The 20,279-nt window shown below is 37.7% G+C and overlaps 1 protein-coding gene across 1 annotated transcript in view; it reads right to left on the bottom strand.

Annotated features, from left to right (window-relative positions):
- Positions 1-20,279, bottom strand: part of NF1 (neurofibromin 1) — a 90,401-nt gene that overhangs the window by 376 nt on the left and 69,746 nt on the right. The window contains exons 41-57 of the mRNA XM_010573967.1: positions 19,886-20,026; positions 19,377-19,656; positions 17,985-18,199; positions 17,709-17,770; positions 17,468-17,582; positions 16,511-16,612; positions 15,392-15,532; positions 14,908-15,034; positions 14,203-14,334; positions 13,528-13,663; positions 12,539-12,696; positions 11,496-11,618; positions 10,662-10,789; positions 9,844-9,944; positions 8,519-8,661; positions 7,645-7,691; positions 6,615-6,831 (exon numbers count right to left, since the gene is read on the bottom strand). Coding sequence (XP_010572269.1) covers positions 6,615-6,831; positions 7,645-7,691; positions 8,519-8,661; positions 9,844-9,944; positions 10,662-10,789; positions 11,496-11,618; positions 12,539-12,696; positions 13,528-13,663; positions 14,203-14,334; positions 14,908-15,034; positions 15,392-15,532; positions 16,511-16,612; positions 17,468-17,582; positions 17,709-17,770; positions 17,985-18,199; positions 19,377-19,656; positions 19,886-20,026 — 2,368 coding nt within the window. The remainder of the gene's footprint in view (positions 1-6,614; positions 6,832-7,644; positions 7,692-8,518; positions 8,662-9,843; positions 9,945-10,661; positions 10,790-11,495; positions 11,619-12,538; positions 12,697-13,527; positions 13,664-14,202; positions 14,335-14,907; positions 15,035-15,391; positions 15,533-16,510; positions 16,613-17,467; positions 17,583-17,708; positions 17,771-17,984; positions 18,200-19,376; positions 19,657-19,885; positions 20,027-20,279) is intronic.

Consider the following 20,279-nt stretch of genomic DNA (forward strand, 5'->3'; position numbering starts at 1 on the left):
GCGGGGGGGGGGGCCTGGGCCGCGGGGGGGGCGGGCCCCCGCCGTGCTGATGGCAACACCAAGCGGCGGCAGCGCTGCCCGCCTGGGAAAGCGCTGCAGGACCCGGTCACGACGTGGTTTTTTGTTTGCTTTTTGTTTTTTTTAAAATAATAAAGTGTTATTTGTGGTGGCCTCACCCCGGCAGGCAGGCAAGCACCGCAAACAGCCCCCCTCGCTCGTCCCCCTCCACCCCAAGTGGGACAGGAAAGGAAGAGTAAAAGCCAGAAAACTCGGGCGTCCCCATTCACGTAACAAGAAAAAAATCTAGGTAAGCGAGGGATTTGTGGAAGACAGACAGACAGCAAAACAAAACCGGTGATGCGGAGGCAATCGCTCAGCACCCACCCGCCACGGGTGGACCGGTGCCCACCCAGGTCCCCGGCAGAAGACGGCCAACCTCCCCCCACTGCCCCTCTTTCCACTTTTATCGCCGACACGGAGGAGCTCTCTGGGCATCCCACCCAGCTGGGTCCCCTCCAGCCTACTGCCCACCGCCGTCTATTCTGCGGCACCGTTCGGTCACAAATCCAGAACGCAGCCCCGCGCCAGCTGCCGTGAAGGAAATCGCCTCTACCCCAGCCAGGCCCAGAACACTATTTTAGCCAGACATAACACAATCTTGCTGTCCATGATGCCTCAACGACCGGCCCGATACAGCTATTTCATTGCAGTACTGTAGCATGAAAAATAACTTTTTCAGGATCAGATGTATGACCCCGTGTTCAGTGAGAGCCCGGACTTTGACCAGATAAAACACCTCCATGTGCTGAAGCGCGATGCCTGATCTACACACTCACCTACACACAGCTTGTCACATTTCAACATGATTCGTTCAAATAATCTTTTTCTCCCCCCTTAAGGCTGCAGACTGAATTTGCTGTTAGTTTAATCAGTCTCCAACAATAAAAGACAAAATCCTGTGGCCTATGGGCACTGGCTGATCAGTTTCAATCTACACTGCTCTCCTACAACAACATGGAAATAGATGGGGCTAAGAACTGTTCACTGAGTTCACCCGGTCAGCTCTTCAAACAGGAACAGGAATTTTATTTAACAGGGAAAATAGGACACATAAACGTTCACACGGCAGATCAAGGTTCCCCTACATCCTCAAAGCATCCGTACCAGCATCTGTACCCACTGAAAACACTAAAGTCTTCCAGGCCACAAGACCTTTTCTGGCTCTAGTTTTGCAAAGACTGAGCGAATGAAAGAGTTTGACTCAAGTTTCTTCCAGCTTTTGCGCTCTCTAGGAGGAAGAACTGACAGACTGTCAAATCTATGGGCTTCTTCCAGCCAAAAATCAATGACTGCTATTAAACAGGGGAACGGCGGAGTGAGGAAGGTTCATTTCTGAACCTGCAGAATTCTGCTGCAATGGCAGAGGCTGGTTCTTGCTACCAGAGAAGATTCATGTGTATTCAAGTACCTACAATTCCCCTCAATGCTGAATCTCGGCTCACAAATAAAGATCAGTAAAAGTACATAACGTACAAATCAATGTTGGAGGACACTGTCTCATTGCCAGGAGAAATGAAAGGCTTAGCTGACTTATTCTGCATACAGCAGAAATAGAACTGATGCAGGGATTCACTTGAAGAGTTAAGTGTCAAAGTGTGGACACCAATTATAATGATTTAAACCCTGACAGAGTAAAAAAACCAAAAGAATCAACAATTAACTTTTAACAAGGACAAGTAAAGAAACAGTTTTCTAAGCAGGGTATTAACAGGAAACACACGCAGAACAGGTGAGTCTGGAAATCCTTACAAGAGCTGCTATTGCCTAAGTTCAGCTCCTCCAAAGCCAGGAGGCGGCTTACAGAGTACAAGACAAGGATGAAACCAGCCAGGCTTTATACCCAAGTGCATATACTTTTCTGAGAAGCTTTGGATGTTCTTTGCAGGACAAGGTAAATCTGTTATGTTTTGCTAAAAGAATCACATCAAACAAACCTTGAAAATGAACTGCTGTAGTGTAAACTTCATGCTGACATGATGACAACACATGAGAGCCTTGGGTTATGAGCTGTTACTCTTAAGAGCTTTGGACACAGTAACTTGAAGATACAAAACCTGAGACTTCTGCTTAATGCAGACATGCTTCCAATCAATTACTACTTTTACGCTGACGCTACCATGAGTTAATCATTCCTGTAGCAATATCTTAGTGTAGCTGTCACATTATTTCTGCAATAAAATGAGTATGTTTGATGTGCATTTAGCAACACTCTCACCACTTATAGTACATGTGCAGCATTGGAATGAATAGCAGGAAGGGTGTTTTTATGCAAGAGGCTAAAAGTACAATCAGCAGCAAAAATTAGGATGTCTGACTGTATAAAAAGGTTAGAACAAAATCCTATTACTATGACATCTCCCATGGTTATGTCTCCTTCCTATAAGAAACTGATTCTCACTGGCATTAGCAAGAATAAAGAATACACTCCGTATTACACGCACACTTAGGGACAATTTCAGAACTCCAGCCAGAGGCTGGCTGCAGGCTACATCATCCTTCCTCTCCTTGTGTGGGTGTGAGCTTACAAAAACCACACACTACAACGAGAATAGGAAGCAACCCACGGGTGTGAGCAAAAAAACCCTCTTCTGCAGCTTTTTTCTTACTTCTCCATACAGAAGCAGAAATCAAACGCTGTTGAGTACCCATTTTATTGAGCTCTATCTGCTGCAGTTTAGTCCAAAGGACTTGTGTCTGTTTTCCGGTGGTGTGTAATTGCAGTTAAAGCTGACTTCAGTGAATCTAAAGAGCTCACATGAAATAGTTCCTCATTTTAGCTTAATACCTGCAACAGAGTAATTTCACACATGAAGCCATCCGCTACTCTATTACCAAATTTATCTTATTCTTAAGGATGTGAATGACTTTCTTTGCCTGATCTACCATCAGATATTAATTAGCATCACACAAGAAATGCAACAGCTTAGCACTTACACTGAAGCCATTCCCGTGTCAAAAGGATCAGTAAACTACTTCTCATGCCACAAGCCCAATCCTAAAGCAGATCAAGCAGTATTTCGTGCAAATATGATGAAAGTAGAATGTACCTTGATGAGGAAGCTGCATGAAAACTGCAGATTTAGAGCAAGGCAGAGAAGCTTCACAGACACAGAATGAAAGAAAAAATGTAAGTGAATAATGTCCATGACAAGGGGAAGGGGGGGGGGGGGAGGGAGAAGAGATGACGACAGACAAAACATTTATAAACAATTATCTCTGCTAGTTGTTTCCAGATGCAAGGAAAGAATGTTTCATGTATCTGCAACTTAAATCTATTTGTAACCATAATAAAAAACTCACTTGGCTGAAACTGTTTCTTTGTGTGATGAAGCAACTCAGCACTGCTAAATACTTGATATTTTCCTTTAGTAGTTCTCAAATCAGAGTAAGTGGATAATAGATCTGTATCCCTTATTAGTCCCATAGTTGCCTTGCTGTTTCAAGAAATCCTGTGGCCCACCTTTACTTCACATTCTATAATTTTTTCCTTGGCGGATCTTAGGTCTTCCACCACTTTCTCCCTGACTTGTCTCTACAGTGTAAATGCGTACAGCAATGACAACGCCATCACACACCTCTAGGCACACTTAATGAGTATGCAAAATTCATGTATGCAGCTATGGAGCTGTATAAAGTGCCAGAAGACCAATTAAATTTTTAATACAATTAAACAGCTTAAAAAGCAAAGCATGTTTTATGCAAAGTTGTACTGGTTAACGTACCAGTTCAAACTAGTGAAATTCCATGTTGATTAAAGTGGAGCAATGTAATAAACGAGGGACCAAGGAGCAAAATGAAAAGCTCCATGTTGTGACCTGCTCCACAGTTTGAGAAAACTGGAGATTCCCTGATCAAACCCCAAGTCTTTGTATTCAAATTGCCAGAATGAAGCGAGAATGCTCAAGGAAATAGGCAAGACACTAATAAATAGTTAGAGATGATGGGAAAACACCACTTAGATTAAACATTAAGCACAAGGCTTTCATAAAGTAGTAATCACTTAAGGCTACTTCACACTACCTGGAAACACCTACAAAGGCTGATTATTTATAAAGATGCTTCCAGCCTGGTTACACAAAAATGGAACCATTAGTAATCTCCTGGCCTTCATATTGGTCTTTTAAAACTTAATTTCCAAGCAAAACATGCACAGGCTGTCATAAATGCATTATTACAGACTCACTAGTATCCTGAACAAGTTCACTAGTTCCTAACTCCATTTGTGGACATGAGCTCTTAACCAGCATTTGATAAAAGCCGTCTGTTTGCAGAACACTCGAACAAAATTTCTGATGAGCTGGATTAATTCCTTCCTCTTAGCTAACAAAGGAAGAAGGAATAGAAAGTGAGGTGGAAGGAGGGCAGACATTTATATAGCAAAATGCTTTTTTTGCTAGTAGAGGGCCTAATCCTGCATCATCACTTCATCCTTGCAAAAAGAACTGTTGGAGTTGCTACCAATTCTACATTCTAAACGGAAAGATGCTGCCCATAATGTACTTATTTTCACACTGACAGCAATGGCTATTGTTTTGCCCTTTGATTTTATCCTTCTCCCTGTTCTAATATCACAGGTAATTCTTAGCTGTATGTTAAATAAGAAAGTTTCTGTGAACCACTTTCCTTTTCCATCATCTTGGTTGTTATCTGCACCTGCAGTCAATTAGGAGTTTTTATACAGAAATATTTCTATATACAGGACAAATTGCATGATAATACAATACAGAGGCTGCATTAATACATTCATAACATATAACGGACATTGTAAAATGTTAAGTAAAACAGCACTCTCTAAAACTGCTCCAAACTCAACTTTTACCCGTTCTTATTACTCAAATCAAATGGGATTCCAGGACAGCACCAGTGAAGCCCTTTCAGGCCAATGCTCTTTTACTTCTTCTTGGGCAGGAATACAAAACAAGGAAACAATGACAACAACAGTCTCCTTTAGGCTAAAAGTGCTATTAATAAAGTATCAGAGGAAGAGGTAACAACTGTGGAAAATACGCTTCACACTTTCTCTCCTCACTTGGGACAACATTATTTAACATAATGAATTATCCTGAGCTGGCAGGAAATGGGAAAGCAAATCCTAGTTTGAGCATGTTTAGACTGACGGGCATCTTGAACTACAATTCTAGAACACAGCATCAGTATTTCAAGAAGGTGATCTCCCCAAATTTAAACAATTTAAGTTGGCTTCTCATACTGGAAAAAAGTGAGTTGCAATCACTTTTCACTGCATGAAATAAAAAAAGAAATCACTATTCCCAAATTTTTCAAACACAGAGCACTGTTTTACCTCTGTTGCACCTCTGCACATGCCTCACCTCCGCAATACTCATGATATTGAACAAAAATCACACATAGCATCTGTGAGCAAACTGATAATCTGGAAGACTAGATTTCTTGAATAGAGCTAAGTACAGTAAGTAAAGTTTATCTCGGGGCAAGCAGAAACCAGTGAACAAGAAGAGAGTGAAAAAAACCAAAACAAACACCTCCATAAATATTATACCTAAATAAAGTGGTTTCTAGCCTTCCATCCAGGTTAGAAACAAAGCAGAAATAAAATATTGATTGACTTCAGCATTCAGAACTGCAACAGTTAAATCATCATTTAAGAAATATCACATAGTGTAATTTTTATGACAAAGAAAGTAAAGAATTTCCTCAATATAGGAGACACTAATCCAAAATCACTTCAGAAGGAGTCTTCATGCAGATTTCTTTGACATAACTTCTATTTTCTTCTTGTATTTAATTTCCTCTAGCTTACGCTTCATCTGCTATACTGAATAATTTTTACTCTCTTTTTTAATTTTTCACCCTGAAAATCTATGCTGTTATATTTAACCTCTGCATTTCCCTGTAATTCCCTTCTCCCCAAGCCAGAAGGAATTTAGTGGTTTTATGCATTTACTGCCTTTGATGACTGTTCTTTTCTTGAAAGCTTTCATTTTATCAGCAGCATATTTCTGAAAAAACAACAGTCTGAACTGACCCAGTATTCCATATGTATCTATATGAATACCTATTTTTCTTCAAGGGAGAGTAAGACCTCCGTACAATGCTGCCTACATGAGCATTGGCCTTAAATCATATAGTCAATCAAAAGTGAGTCAGCCCAGACATGCTATTCCACAGCACAGTTCTGGATTATTTTTCCTAATATGTGTGACCTTCTAGTGCCCAGATAGGTATTACTCTCCTTGCAAAATATCATGATTATATATTTATGTTTATTAAGTTTCAAGGCTCCACTGCTACATATGCTCCATATTAAGATGCAGCTGTTATCGTTCTGATGCACTTAATGCTATTTCCTTCATGTATAACAACTTGGAACACAGCTTTTGCACTGGACAAAATCCAACATCTGAAATAGTAGTGTAATAGCTTAGTAAACAGTTTAATATTCATTTGACTCAAGAATGCAATGATGTTTGATGCATAAACACATCCGAAGAGACAACGAGGCTCAGCATTTGGCTACAAAACCAGTAAATTCAATACATTTCCCTTACCTATGTAGTACCAGAACAGCTACTGACCTGGGGAGTGCTGGGAAGTTGCAAGCGAGGTCATGGAATTGGAAAGGTTAAGGTTAGCAGTAATGCTAAGTTGGCTCTGCACTGCAGGAGGATATGGAGACGTGGGTGTCAGGAGAGATTCTTCACTGGTTTCCTCATCAATTCCAGGCAAATACGTGTCAATCAAGGCATCAAGAAACTTCACTATGAGCTCAGCATAGTCTGGGATTTGTGTTTGCTGTGGGTGATGGGGGGGTGGGGAGAGAGAGAGAAAAATAAATTGGTTCTTTTCTTTCTACTTTGCTGTTGATACCAGCTTTGCCCCAGAATTCACTCTAATATCACACTGGTTTTGCCTGAAAGTTTTAAAAAGCATTTGATATATCTGTAAAAACTGATTTGTGGTCTTTTCCAGATTAATCTAAATGTACACATTAAAGACCACTTGTAAGTGTAATTTCAGTAGCACGTGGACACGCAAGGTCAGAAAAGAGGGGCCGTTTCATCCGTGAGGTGAACTGCCACAGCTACCTGCACCTAACATTATTAGAAGCATTGGCCTGTGCCCCCAAAGCCTAAGATCCAGAATGCTGCCCACTCTGCTCACCCGGTTCTTGTTACGATGACTAGAGGGAACAAATGGCAGTACAGATGGTCAGCGCTCGATCTATTTGTTCTGTTGTAACATAAAATTTAACCTTATGGAATTACCATTCGTAGCAAATTAATCCCCTACACTGCAAGATACATGTAATAAACTAAAGACTTTCTGAATGATACTGCACATCCAAGGCCCCTTAGTGAACCTGGGAACAGTAAAAAGGTGCATTTACCCAATTTTGGTAATTCAACCTTACCAAGTCTATCAAAATACCTAACGCAGGCTCAAAAACTGTTTTAGCTATACAAGTGAGCCTTATATTATTAACTTGCTCATATAAATTCCATGACTTGTAATTTATCTGCATCTTTCCTGGAGCACCAATGCGCTTTCTCTACAGAAAATAAAGGCAAAACACTCATGAACTTACATAAAGTATACTGTTCTTACCTTAGAAAATGGGCCAGCAAACCTCCATAACCCATTAAATCCAAAACCTACAAAAACAAATTGAATGTTACCACAAAAACACAGTTCTCAACTGACAGAAAGCAACTAGAAAGTACACGTAGTACATCACTTGGATTTACTTAGGCATGGAAATGAAATATTTTGATTTGGAGATGCAACACTGAATTTTGTCTAAACCACGTATAACAAAATTAAGGCATTTTAATTTGTATAATATGTAAGTTGTAAAAACCTCAAAATCTCAGAACCGTCACAAAAGAAATTCTTGATGATATTTTAAAAGGTAAATTTAGCATGTGAATACACACCTCATTTTAAAAATTATGTCAACATTTACGTTTTTCTCAACTGTCATCTGTTTCTTACGGATCTTCCTGGAAAGGTTTTGATTAAGGACCATAAAAAAATATTTAGGTTTTAAGTGTTCCAAGTGTCACATGAAAGTGAGCTTGGGCACTGAAAAACAAATGTTACTCTATGGAATTTACCAATAATTAAATCATCACCTAAATTACAAGGCTAACTTAAAACTCATCATTTATCACCACCATTCATGTTTTGTATTGCTTTAAGCTGGTGAGTGGAAGCAGAATACTGAGTTTCAACTTCTTTCTACTCACATAGATGGTGTAATACTTTTAATATTTGGTGCACAACTGCAGTAAGCAGTTTTAATATTCATGTCATGGTTTTTTTAATATGCAAACTCTTATTTTTACTAGGATATATGAAGTTGGAGAGATACCACACAAGACTGACTGACTATTCCATTAGGGCTGCAATTCTGAAACATTTTCAGTAGTAAATCTTACTTAAAATACAGCAGTTCTTAAAAAAATGGTAAAATATTTACTCTGTAGATAAGAAGTTTGGTATTGGGGTGGAGACTCTTCATGATAGACAACACTCTGAACAATCCCATGAATTGGATTCAACAAATTTGGATCCTGGCACAGCGATAAAAGGGTATTGATCTTCGAATCCAATAAATTATGCCTGAAGAAAAGAGAAGTGGCTTATTTTTTGTTCATTAAATAAAATAAACCTGCAGTTCCCAACTGACTTAAGCAAGCAGCAGTTAAGGTGGGATTTTCAAAATCTCAGTGATTTTAGAACACAATTCCTATGTATGTTCAGCAAGGACTCTTACAATGTGTAACACTTTAAAAAAATTGTACTAACAATATTAGCCATTAAAGCATTTACCCAGCACTTTAAATTGCAAATATTTTAATTATTTTCAATGGAAAAAAATTATTCACTGGATTTGTGTACATGTCAGTGCTGTAATTTCAAAGGAGCTTTTTAAACTTGTGGGAGTACTGTCTCATTTGAGCTCCCTTGCAGATCTTATGCATGTTTGATTTTTTTAATACAAATGCCAGTTACAGTTGTGGTTTCAGCAACTCACAGAACTTGTATGTACTTTGAATATTACTTATAAAGCCAGAGAAAGGTAGCATTATTTTTAAATCATGCTCAGGTCAGTTTTAAAAGTCTACTCATCTTAATTTCTGATAGCTGAGTTTCCTTTACATATACTGACGCCAGTGAATACTACTTTTAACAGATATCTAAAGAAATACATCCAAAGAGTATCTTGAACTATGCTTTTAATCAGTTTTGATATGCACTTGGGGTACTAATTAAAGAACCTGAGTCTGACTGGGGTGAAAACAATACTTAAGAGACAGTATATATTGACTCGTATAGAAAGGTACACGGATGTATTAAAATGTAATTTGATTCTCCACAGTATCAAACAAGCGATAAAGCCATGCTAAGTCACTAGAGCAGGGTAATGGCAGCAGTGACGCTGGAAGCTTTTGGAAGAAACCGATGGCTGCAGAGACCGGCTCCCTAGCAACAGCGGTGCAGAGTTCTCCCACGCTCTGCCAAACTGCCTGAAAATCTGATGCCGGAGAGTACTTTTGGGGACCATCTGTAGCAGTGGTATCTGAGGATGCCTGTTCTAGTAAGAACATTATATTCATTTAACATAGGGAAAAAGGACGATTCTCATATTGCTATGGACATTTGTCTCAACAAGCCATGGACAGATTGCAGCTAGTAACCTACAAATGAGTAAGGACCTTGTACATGCTTGTCCTGGTCCAGAGACCTTTGAAAGGAAGGGCCAAGTACAGAGTTGTCGTAAACGGAGTTTTAGATACTTACACGACAGGAAAGACCTTTGGGAAGACAACACTGGCTTCTGCTAAGTACTCATACAGAATCCGCTGGTCAAACTCATCAGTAGTGTACTTCACTAATGTTGCCTGTCATAATGTAAAGGATTAAATTAGCATGCTTCTAATTTAATTTGAGTAGTTACAGGCTTTTGTTGTTGTGGTTTAAGGTTTTAAGATTTCTGAATAGTAGAAAGCAGCATTACAAAAGATTAATTTACATCCTCTTTGGACATGGAATCAAGTTATTTATGTGTACGTGGGAAACAATAAAAACAGTTGGTAATAGCTTCTATTTTTGCAAAAAATTTAGCTAGTCAGTTTTTGACAAAAGTGCGCAACTAAGTCTTTCTGAATTGTATCAGGAATGGTAACTGTATTGGTACATCTGAAGAAAGCACTATCATACTTTACCTATATTATTAGTTAATAATTTTAAAACTGAATTATGCTGGGATTCCAACAATTTTCACTTCTTAAATTTTTAAGTATAGTATATTAATATGCTTTTATTATATAAAATCAGTTTGTAATAAAAATCTGCCAGGGAAAAGGGACAATTGTTGGACATGTTCTACAGAACAATACAGGTAATGAAAATGCAGTATTTGCTTTCAAAGAGCATTTAAATACATTTCTAAAAGTGATTCCTAGAAAGTTGGAAGAACAGCAACAAAAGAATAGACTTGCACATCACAGTCATTCTGATCCATCCGAATTTAGAAACACTGCAAGGAACACATACGCTTCTTCGGAAGATAAAAGAATATCAGAATATAACAGACAATACACAGAAAGAAAGCTTACAAGAACTGTAAGCAGCAGTGCTTGAATTTTTGGGTCAGTCAGAACTTCTTCATCTAGGAGGACATTTGACTCAGAAACAGAAACTTTTCGAAGATGTGGGTGTTGCTGTGGTGATATTCTCTGGGTTTCTGCCAGATAAAAAAGACCAACTCATCCAAAGCAAAATAAACCCAAACCAAAATAGAATTAGCTCTTGCACAACAAATTCAGTCATATGCAAACTTCAGAGTTCACCAGCCTTTTCATAAAGTATAAAAGCAACAACTATGCTGTAATACTAGCAGCGCTAGATCGTTACATGGGATGTATTATCAAATGGTAAACAGTAACCCCAATTTCCTATTCAGTGTAATACAGGCCCAGGGGTGGTAAGTACCATGTTCAGGGTCAGGCAGCAGACCGACATCAGATACAACAGAAGAACCCTGGTCTTGCATTGCAATTGGGGATGGGGGCACAGGAAGCGGATGTGGGAGAAGATGAAGAGAGGCATTCTAGGCATTAGGTCACGTTCCATCTCCTGCGGAAATTTGCAGCTAGGGCTTATTAACTTACAAAAAGCCAAATTTTTTTTATTTAATTTCACTCCTGTATGCACTACTTTATAGCTGCCCCTTATTCTGTGTCTGCATACTGAGCAACTCTAAATCAAACCTCAGTTGCCAGTGATATGGAAGACTCTACTCTGCAGAAGCCACTGTTAAGAAAGATATTTCTCCTTTACCTTATAGTAACCTAGGCAAATAAACATTGAATTTAGAAATAATCCTTTGTATATGTATACAAAGCATTTATAATTAGTATTATTCTTAAAATGTTAGTCCTGTTTCTCACCCATTTCATAATCATTTTCGGCTACTCTCCTCATTTTGGGAGGCGTTGTGATTCCAGATTCCATGTCTTGCCTTTTAGGAGCCTTTGTGTCCGATATCAAATGGTCAAAACTTTTCCTTGTACCTAAAAACAATTTATCAGGCAATTAAAAACATTAAACCTAAATCCATATTCTAACTTTTTCTGATTTTCTGGCCAAGCTACTCTCCTATCTACACCATATTGATAGGAATCTGGGGACATTTTCACCATTTTCAGGGATGGTAGAGAAAATATGATCACACCATGCCGCTCTCCATCACATTTTTCAAAATGCTTCACAATACATATGAGAAAAGCATGCAATTTATTCAAATATGTAAGCTGTGGGCATGCTATGGTTTCCTGGTCAACACATCACATTGAATAAACATGCCAAAATGTGATTACTGAAAAGGAAGCAGTAATAGGATTGTAATGAAAGAAATGTCCCTCTTCTTCCATATATACTGTATAATGTAAAAGGGTACCCACAAGTTATGCAAAGCAATTAATCTTGTTTCTCTGATATTAAGACTTTGCTTGTAAACATGATGCACTGAGAAGCCATGAATAAAAATCAGATTGCTTACAAGACATCTAAAATGTTTTGGGACTACCTCTTTTAGCATAAGATAGAGCATTCAATATAGTAACTAAGCTAAGGTATTCAGCTTCTTGCTTTTGTTGAAAGAGGGCTGGTAGTAGAAAATTGGCACTATGAATCTTTAATATCTGGAATATCTTTTTTTCTTCCTTTTTTTTTTTTCTTCCTTTTTCCTCCACTTTAACACACACATTTTGAGTGTCACTCTTGCTTCCCCCCACCTTCATGATCAAAAGAACTGAGTTAGTCCTCTTTAACTGTACACTGTTCTATACTTTGTATTTTGTAGAAACTGCATATATTGCTCTGAATCAGGAATAAGCACTTAAAGTCAGAACAAATACAACTATAATTTTTCTCCAGTAACACTTCCTGGCGTATTCTGTAGACAAATTATTAAATTAGTGATCTTAATAACCTAGAAGCTTTTTAGTGTTCGCTTGTGAAGGCTGCCCCATATCCAAACTCATGGATTTTCGTGTTCGAGGGCTTATCTGTCCCACTGTCGGGTAACTGGCAGCCAGATGTCTGTCTGACCCCTTTGGTGATGACCATGGTTGATTTTCCTTTAGTGTCCTGAAAGCGCAGAGAAATTAAATTAAGAAAATCTTTAGAACTGTGCACATTTAGGCATAAATTTTTCAATTAGCCAAACTATCCTGTATTAAACCCATCTTTCCTAACACGTTAATCTCCCCAAAACACGTATTAAGAAATAGTAATTACTTTGCTTGCAAAAATGTCAGAGCTAGTGAAAACTACCAATCTGATACGAATGTAATGCTGAAGAGATAAAAAATAAAGCAATGAAAAGAACACAAGCAAATCAGCCTATGAGGCAAGATGAAAGATACTTAATAATCAGCTACTGCATACTGGATGCTAAAAAAGAGATAATGAGTAAAGTGCTCCCTAATGAGAGAAACTGGTTCTCCGTGTCACTTCTAGGCTGATTTCTTAGCATATCTCTGTGGCTGCTTATAGACAGGCTATAAGGTGTCAAGGTTTTCCAGTGACACAGACCAAATGATTACTTAGTACATATGCCTTGAAGCTCTTAAAAGGACAAAAAAAATTTTCTTCTAAAATATAAATGAAAAATAAGCTGAAATTAGGTCTTGCAAAATGACATTAACAAAAAATTTAACAACCTCCAAAGCAGTTAAGCTCTGAAATACCTTTATGGATCTCAAAATTAATTCTATATGAATTCAATACCCAAATTTCTCTGTGACTCTTGATCACAGTATAAGTAGCATATTGGTCTGGAACCAATAATAGAACATTAACTTAGCTTTATGAATGCGGGTTTCAGTTTTCAGTATACCACAGGTTACCTTTAGATAACTTACTAAAGGAAACAGACATAGAAATTTGGATAACTTATCTAAAAGTTAGACAACCAACCTATAGCTAGTGTCACTGTGATGTATGGGATATGTATCCATAGGAACATTTTCCATTGAAACGTCTGTCAACAAGAGAGACTTCCTATGTTTTAGGCTGCAGCGACTTCGAACTTCCTCAGATACTGTCAGCAAAGCTAAAAATTCAAAGAAAGCTAACATAAGTTTTCCACAGTAGGAATACATTGAAGAATGCAAGCAATACTCCATCAACTTAAATTTTTTACTTAGTACAAAGACCACCATTGAGATGTAATTACACCTTACTGAAATGTAGAGGTTAAAAGTAGGTAATTTAAAAAGAATTACATTCCCCATCCAGTTACAATTACATAGTTCAAACATTTGCCCTCACACGGTCACAGTTTCTCTTTCTAGACCATTAGAAAATTGAATCTTAAGGCACACAATTCATTCAGTATTTAAACCAAGAAACCTTCAGCTTCCCTGAAGTATTTGCAAAGTTGCCCTGCAGGTCCTGTGCTGGCAAGCCTTCAGTCCACAAAAAGCTTGCACTGATGTACCCCAGCCTACCCAGACTCTTATCCATCTCCAGTTACAAGTTTCCTTTATGTTGGTACAATTTTATCAACCTAAACCCATACGAATTCCCACAATAATCCATTCCTTTTCAGTTAGCACAAATTTAAAAGAATGTCTGTTTGTTTAATTTTACCTGCAAGGTAAGCCACACTCTGGGTGTTCACCTCAAACTTGTCACAGTTCCTATGTTTGTTAACCAGAGCTAGCAGCGTATGTAAAATCCTTACTGTTCTTGCTACAGTGGTAGGAGAAGGATGCCTGTACCCTAAGAAGTGAGGTTAAGAAACCAAATATTGTATTTAATTTTTGAATATATATCTATGAAGCATTAATATTTTGAAAATATTTATAAATATTTTTCAGCATGTTCTCAGGACACTTCATATAAAGGGTAAGGAAGCACAATGCTAACAGAAGTTGCACATTCAAGACTAGTTCTTTCTGTCCCTCTCCCCAAAATCACACCATTTCAAATGTCTGTGCATATATTATATCTATTATCTCACAAATCGGTCTTCTAAAAGAAACAGTGAGCCTGAACACACGCAAACACACAAAGACAGCATTCTTGGAGGAAGTAGTAAAGAATTGCAGCAAATGAAGCCACACATCCTGTGACAGTTAAGAATTTATATCATTAGCACTAAACACCTTCACAGGACATGTATAAAGGAAACCTGGCAACATCCTTTAATCAAAGAACATGTAATTGTGTATTTATTCTGCAATCCAAGTTACTTAAAATCCACCACCCAGTTTTTCCCCTTTTTCCTTGAACTTGTTTTCATTTCTGAATTAAGGGTGTTCACCTAATATGAACAGCAATATGTATTCTTACCTTTCAGAAGGTGTCCCACTAGTGCAAAGTTAAAGTTGGAGTTGAAATTTAGCCCAACAAAATGATCCATCTGCTTGCAGTGCCACTCGAGTGGTCTCCTGATCTCCATAAACACCTCTTCTGGGCTCTGACCCAGAAAAAAAATAAAACCAAGAGTACCTCATTGAAAGTTACTCACCATATCTCAAGGTTTTTTTAAAAAGGTGACAAACCAGTAATTTTAAGAGCTTACATGAAAATACCAAACACACTCTTGAATAGAACACATCTATACATTTCTGTTCCAGTTTAGAACAAAATAATAAGAGCTTCATCTCTACATCTTAGTTTCACTGTTGATATTACCCAAGTGAAGCAATTTCTAATGCAAATTTCAGTTTTAGTTGCTTAACTAGTGTCCATGAGGACAAGGAATTTTTTTTCTAACAGATCTAACTGCTTACATAAACTAAAGGGTAGTCACAGCTGATTGCTAACAGCTTACCTTATCATTGAACACCCGAAGGCTATCCAAGGTATGCAGATTCTGTTCAAGTAGTGCTGTACCTGCTGAGTACAAGTTTACTTCGTCTAGCTGCAGTACCGCCATAGCTACCCAAAAGAGGGCCTTGTGCATAGGAGAGTCCTAGAAAGAAAAAGAAAAGGCCACAATTTCACTTTCAAGTAAATTCCCATAAATGAAAGACAAATGGGACTGATGCATGGGTTTGTATATGCATTACTGTCCTTGTAGCAGGTTCTGTCCTCTACCACATCCATTCCGACAAAACAGGTGTTCATATGAACCTGCAGCCTTAACGCACTTAACAGGTGAACAGCAGAAAGTAAATTAGTTTCAAGCCACTTCCCCTCCCCCCCCCCCCAAGCCATTCCTTCTCTCTTCTGTTCCTTCCCTTGCTCACAAAAACATCAGACACATATTGGCCTACACCAGACTGAACAGAAATGTGTCTTGTTATCAATTTGAGAGCACATGTTGAAAATGGATTGCAACTCTGCACATATAACTAACTGGCCAGCCAATTTCTTCTCCAAATCAAAAAAGGACACAGGCAGAATTGGCATTCAACAAATCATGGGTCTCTTTAAGCAGCAGATTTTTCTAGGAACAAATTTTAATTTACTAACAGTAGATACATGAGGTTCTTCATTACTGGTGTACCTATTGCTATGCTGCTCAAATAATGAACTTGAAAGTAACATACAGATGGCTAAATGAATAGCAAATCAGGCAAGACTAACATTTATTACAAGCCATGACCTGAAAGGCATATATTAGCAATCATACATTTGAAAGCCAAGACTGAAAATCTTTCGGAAGGAATATGACAGCCTGTGGTACAGCTTTGCCTATATTGCTATGGCCCAGTTTGGTGAAGTAGAACAGTACATTCTAAAAGCATTTTTAAAGCCTTTGCACAGGTCCCACATACAAACTTCTGACATATATCCCATATGCAGTACTTCCGAGCATGAGTCATAGCAGTAAAGTGTGAACTTCACATACCACAACACTCACTTATATTTTCGAGATTATACCCATAATTATAATTTTCATTTACAAAATACGTTCTCTCTTTACCCTAAAAATCCAGTTGTTTACCTTATTAAGAAGAGGCTGCAGCTTGGTGAGTGCTATAACTGTAGCTTCTATTAGAACTTGGCTATTGTAATTATCAGGGCCTTTTAAACAGCTCTCAAGTCCCTTTTCGTAGGGGGAAAAAAAAAAAGAGTAATTAAAAATACAACCACAATTAGATTTTGCTTTGTAAAAAGAAGATCAAAGCTCTAAACAATAACTGTTGCTCTCAATTAGCTTGCAAAGCTTGAGCTCATTTTACATCAATTCTCAAGGACTTTTACAAATGGAGATTTACACAGAAGTGACATGTTTAGCTGAAAGCAATTGCACAATGTGTATTAAAAAAGTGAGGGTGCAGAACAGGGTAAAAGAATTAGAGAATAGCTCTTCTACATGTCAGATGCTGTCCAATTAAAGTTCATGTCCATAAAACTCTAATAAAATGCTTAAAGAAGACATATTTAGCGCACTGTTTACTTGCTATGGAACGCAACCTTCTTTAGAAAATACAGAATGTCACTACCAAGTTAAGGCAGTCTGTTTCAAAGTTTTCTTATACAAATGTTCTGCTCTTTCTTGTATTTACTTATAACACATTAGATTATTACCTTCTTTTAAAAAAAGGAAGTTGTGAATCACGTGCATGCAGCTAAATGCCATAAGAGAAAAATTCTCATTTAAATACTGACTTCTGGATCAATCTCAGTGTCTCAAATTTTAAACTCAATATTGAAAACTACTGTTACTCTAGAAGTTGCAGCAGTGATGAAACTTATTGCCACCAACTTGATTTAAAATAAAAAGCTTGGCCTACAAAAAGTGTATTTCCAATCAGATAGTTCTATATAAGAATATGCTTGAAAAAATATTTATCCTCAAATTACACTGAGTTCTATATTTGATGGGAAGAGAAAGCTAAAAATAGCTAAAATAGCTATTTTGAGAGTCACAAAGGAAAACAGACATAGACCCATGTACCTTGCTAAGAATTCGGATTATTTGTTTTATTTGTCCATGAGACACACGTTTACTTATACAGCCAAAGACAACAAGTGCTCTTGGCTGCAGGGATGGGTTATACTGGAATGCAAACCTGTGAAGAAAAAGAGTACACTATATTAAACAAATACACAACAAACAGGCTGTATAACAAAAAGCTGAGGATTCTAAGTGTACTACACAGGCAGGCAGGGGTTATATTTTGAGATCTATGACATACTTTTGAGCTAGTTCAGTCCACTGGTCCAGCCACTTGCACGTTGGAATATCCCTCATACAAGCCTAAAAAGAATTATATTGTTTGAATACATGTAACACTAAGAAAAAGTATTTTTAAAATTCAGAATATGCAGTTAGTTTAGTTCTCAGAAGTCGGCTACTTAACTATTTATTACCACATCATGGGAGGTACATCTTACTACACTGCTTGCCTGTAGAAAGCGTAAGCAGTGCCATTTTCCCTTATGGATAATTTATTTTGTTTTGAACCACATACCTCCATGATCTCCAACAAAGCTTCAGTAACAGTTTCCAACGAAGTCAGTGCAAAAGTCTCCCTTTCATAGGAACCAGGTGAAAATGACCTGTCTCGATAGCTGGATCGGAATGCTATGACTGCGGCCGATTTCACTTTGCTGATTCCAAACAGCAAATAAAATTTGGGCAGAGAGAATTCAGTCAAGCTCAGCCTTAAAACTTGCTTGGTCTCCTCTGTTGAATAAATTTTTACATATTAGATTTAAACCACTGAAATTCAATTCATATTTTAAACACCCTGAGGCTCACCCTCCCATGAATACAAAAGTAGATAATCATCCTACATGTCACTTTGCACATTCTAATACGGTTTTCTTTGCTACTTCTCCCAGAGCATACCACAACAACTGTGGTCCGTTGCACAGACTGTTGAAATCAGTCACCAGGAAGATGCATTCTAAAAACAGGTAGAAAGAAACTTGTTTAAAGATGTGGTTCTGTGAGACTTCTCCTCACATTGATTGAGCAAATGGAAACCTGGAGAGTTTCTGCTTTGAAATACCAACAGTACTGTAAGTTCAAACTGCAATCAAATTCTGCTTTTGGCTCTGGCACTAAAATGAAGAAAGCCACTTAAACCAGAAGAAAATAACAGCCCTGCTCCTAGCACTGAATATTTTTACATTTCTGAACTTTCAGTTCATTTCACTGTACTTCAAATTCATTGTTTAAACAGGAAGGCCTGCCCTTCTCTCTGTGCATCAAAGCAAAGCTTTTCTTTATACATATATACGTGTGTGTGTGTATTCACACGCTCACTCTGTCGATATATATAGATATAGAATGAGCTTTCAGATACTTAAAAAAAGACAAGATTACATAAAATTTTAATTTTTTTTCTGCACAAAACCTAGACTGGTTTTATACTGTACTTCTGTGGTAAGAAGTGACAGCTACATATTTGCTAATACCAATTATTTTAGGACTGCTAAGATATAGCAGTATGCAAAACACCTGTTTTAGCAGTATAGTTTCACAATCCCCTTATGCAATTGATATTTTTGTTACCACATTATGCAACCATTCAAAAGATGCACATCAGTCAGTTTTAGCACAGACGTGTTTTCTCCTTTCTCTGCGTTACAGGAACTTACTGGTACTTTCTTCCCTTTTTAAAAAATCCGTTATACAAACAATTTACATTATGCACCTGCTCTAAACCAGATAGTAATTTTTTAATTCCATACTAATCTGTTGTAGGTCATATCCTCATTCTGATTTGTATGCAAGCTGAATTACAACACAGTATTTTCAAACTCTCAGAATAATTTAGAGAGAGAAAGACAGCTCAAATGTTTCTTAAACAAACTAAGGAACAATCAGCTTAATTGAAAATCTGTAAAAAACTTACCACTAAAGTGAAGCTGTGAACAAGTGCAAAGAGAGTGAATGATGTTGATAACGAGACCATGAGTGGAAGCTCTGAGAGAAAGGGGACCAGTGGCCACCAATAAAGTAACTACATGGAAGAGGTAGGGGAGATGTGCTGCCACATCCAGAGAATTGTTAAAGGAGAGCATCAGCATGTAACGTGCTAGAATAGCGATATCATCCCACATCAGGTGCTGTTCCAGTGTAGGAGTTGGAGACAGACAAGTCTTGTCGATTATTTTACACATCCTTCCAATCACCTGAAAAGAAAGCAACCATTTTGTTTTACTCAAACAAAGAGCACAACTCAAAATTTCAGTAAAAACCATTACAGTTTAACACTGGAATTATTCTATTGCTTGGAACCTATTTTATCATGGTTTTTGCATTATTGCCTGTACTGAGTTACCAGAAAGCACCTCACTGTCACATTATTATATAAGCTGAAATTATTATACAAAAGGATATCAAGGCAAAGAGGGAACTCACTTTGCTTGAAACCAATTTTACATTTCCAGAAGCAAGCGCTACAGCTGTGTCTGCCATAACCTCAGCTTTTATGGATCCTAAGCCCCCTGTGGCGCTAGTTTTGATGAAACTGTCCAGCACTACATCAAGGAGATCTGTTATCTGTTAGAGGAGAAAAAAACTTTTTATCAGTCAGATTAACTTTATTTTCCATAGTAAACCGCCTTTTAAATCAGCAATCATTCATTTATTTAGTTGAAGATTCAAAACTACCATAAATTAAAGCATCAGTTTTAGTGATTTGTTACCCTTTTGGAAAAAAGCGTAATGTAAATTTTAGAAGTGTAAAGCTGAATTCCATCAGGTTTTATTCCAGATCAAAGTGTTTCAGAACTGTGGAGAAACTATAATTTAG

Source organism: Haliaeetus leucocephalus, unplaced genomic scaffold (genome assembly GCF_000737465.1).
Source record: "Haliaeetus leucocephalus isolate CR32 unplaced genomic scaffold, Haliaeetus_leucocephalus-4.0 Scaffold395, whole genome shotgun sequence".
NCBI lineage: Eukaryota > Metazoa > Chordata > Aves > Accipitriformes > Accipitridae > Haliaeetus > Haliaeetus leucocephalus.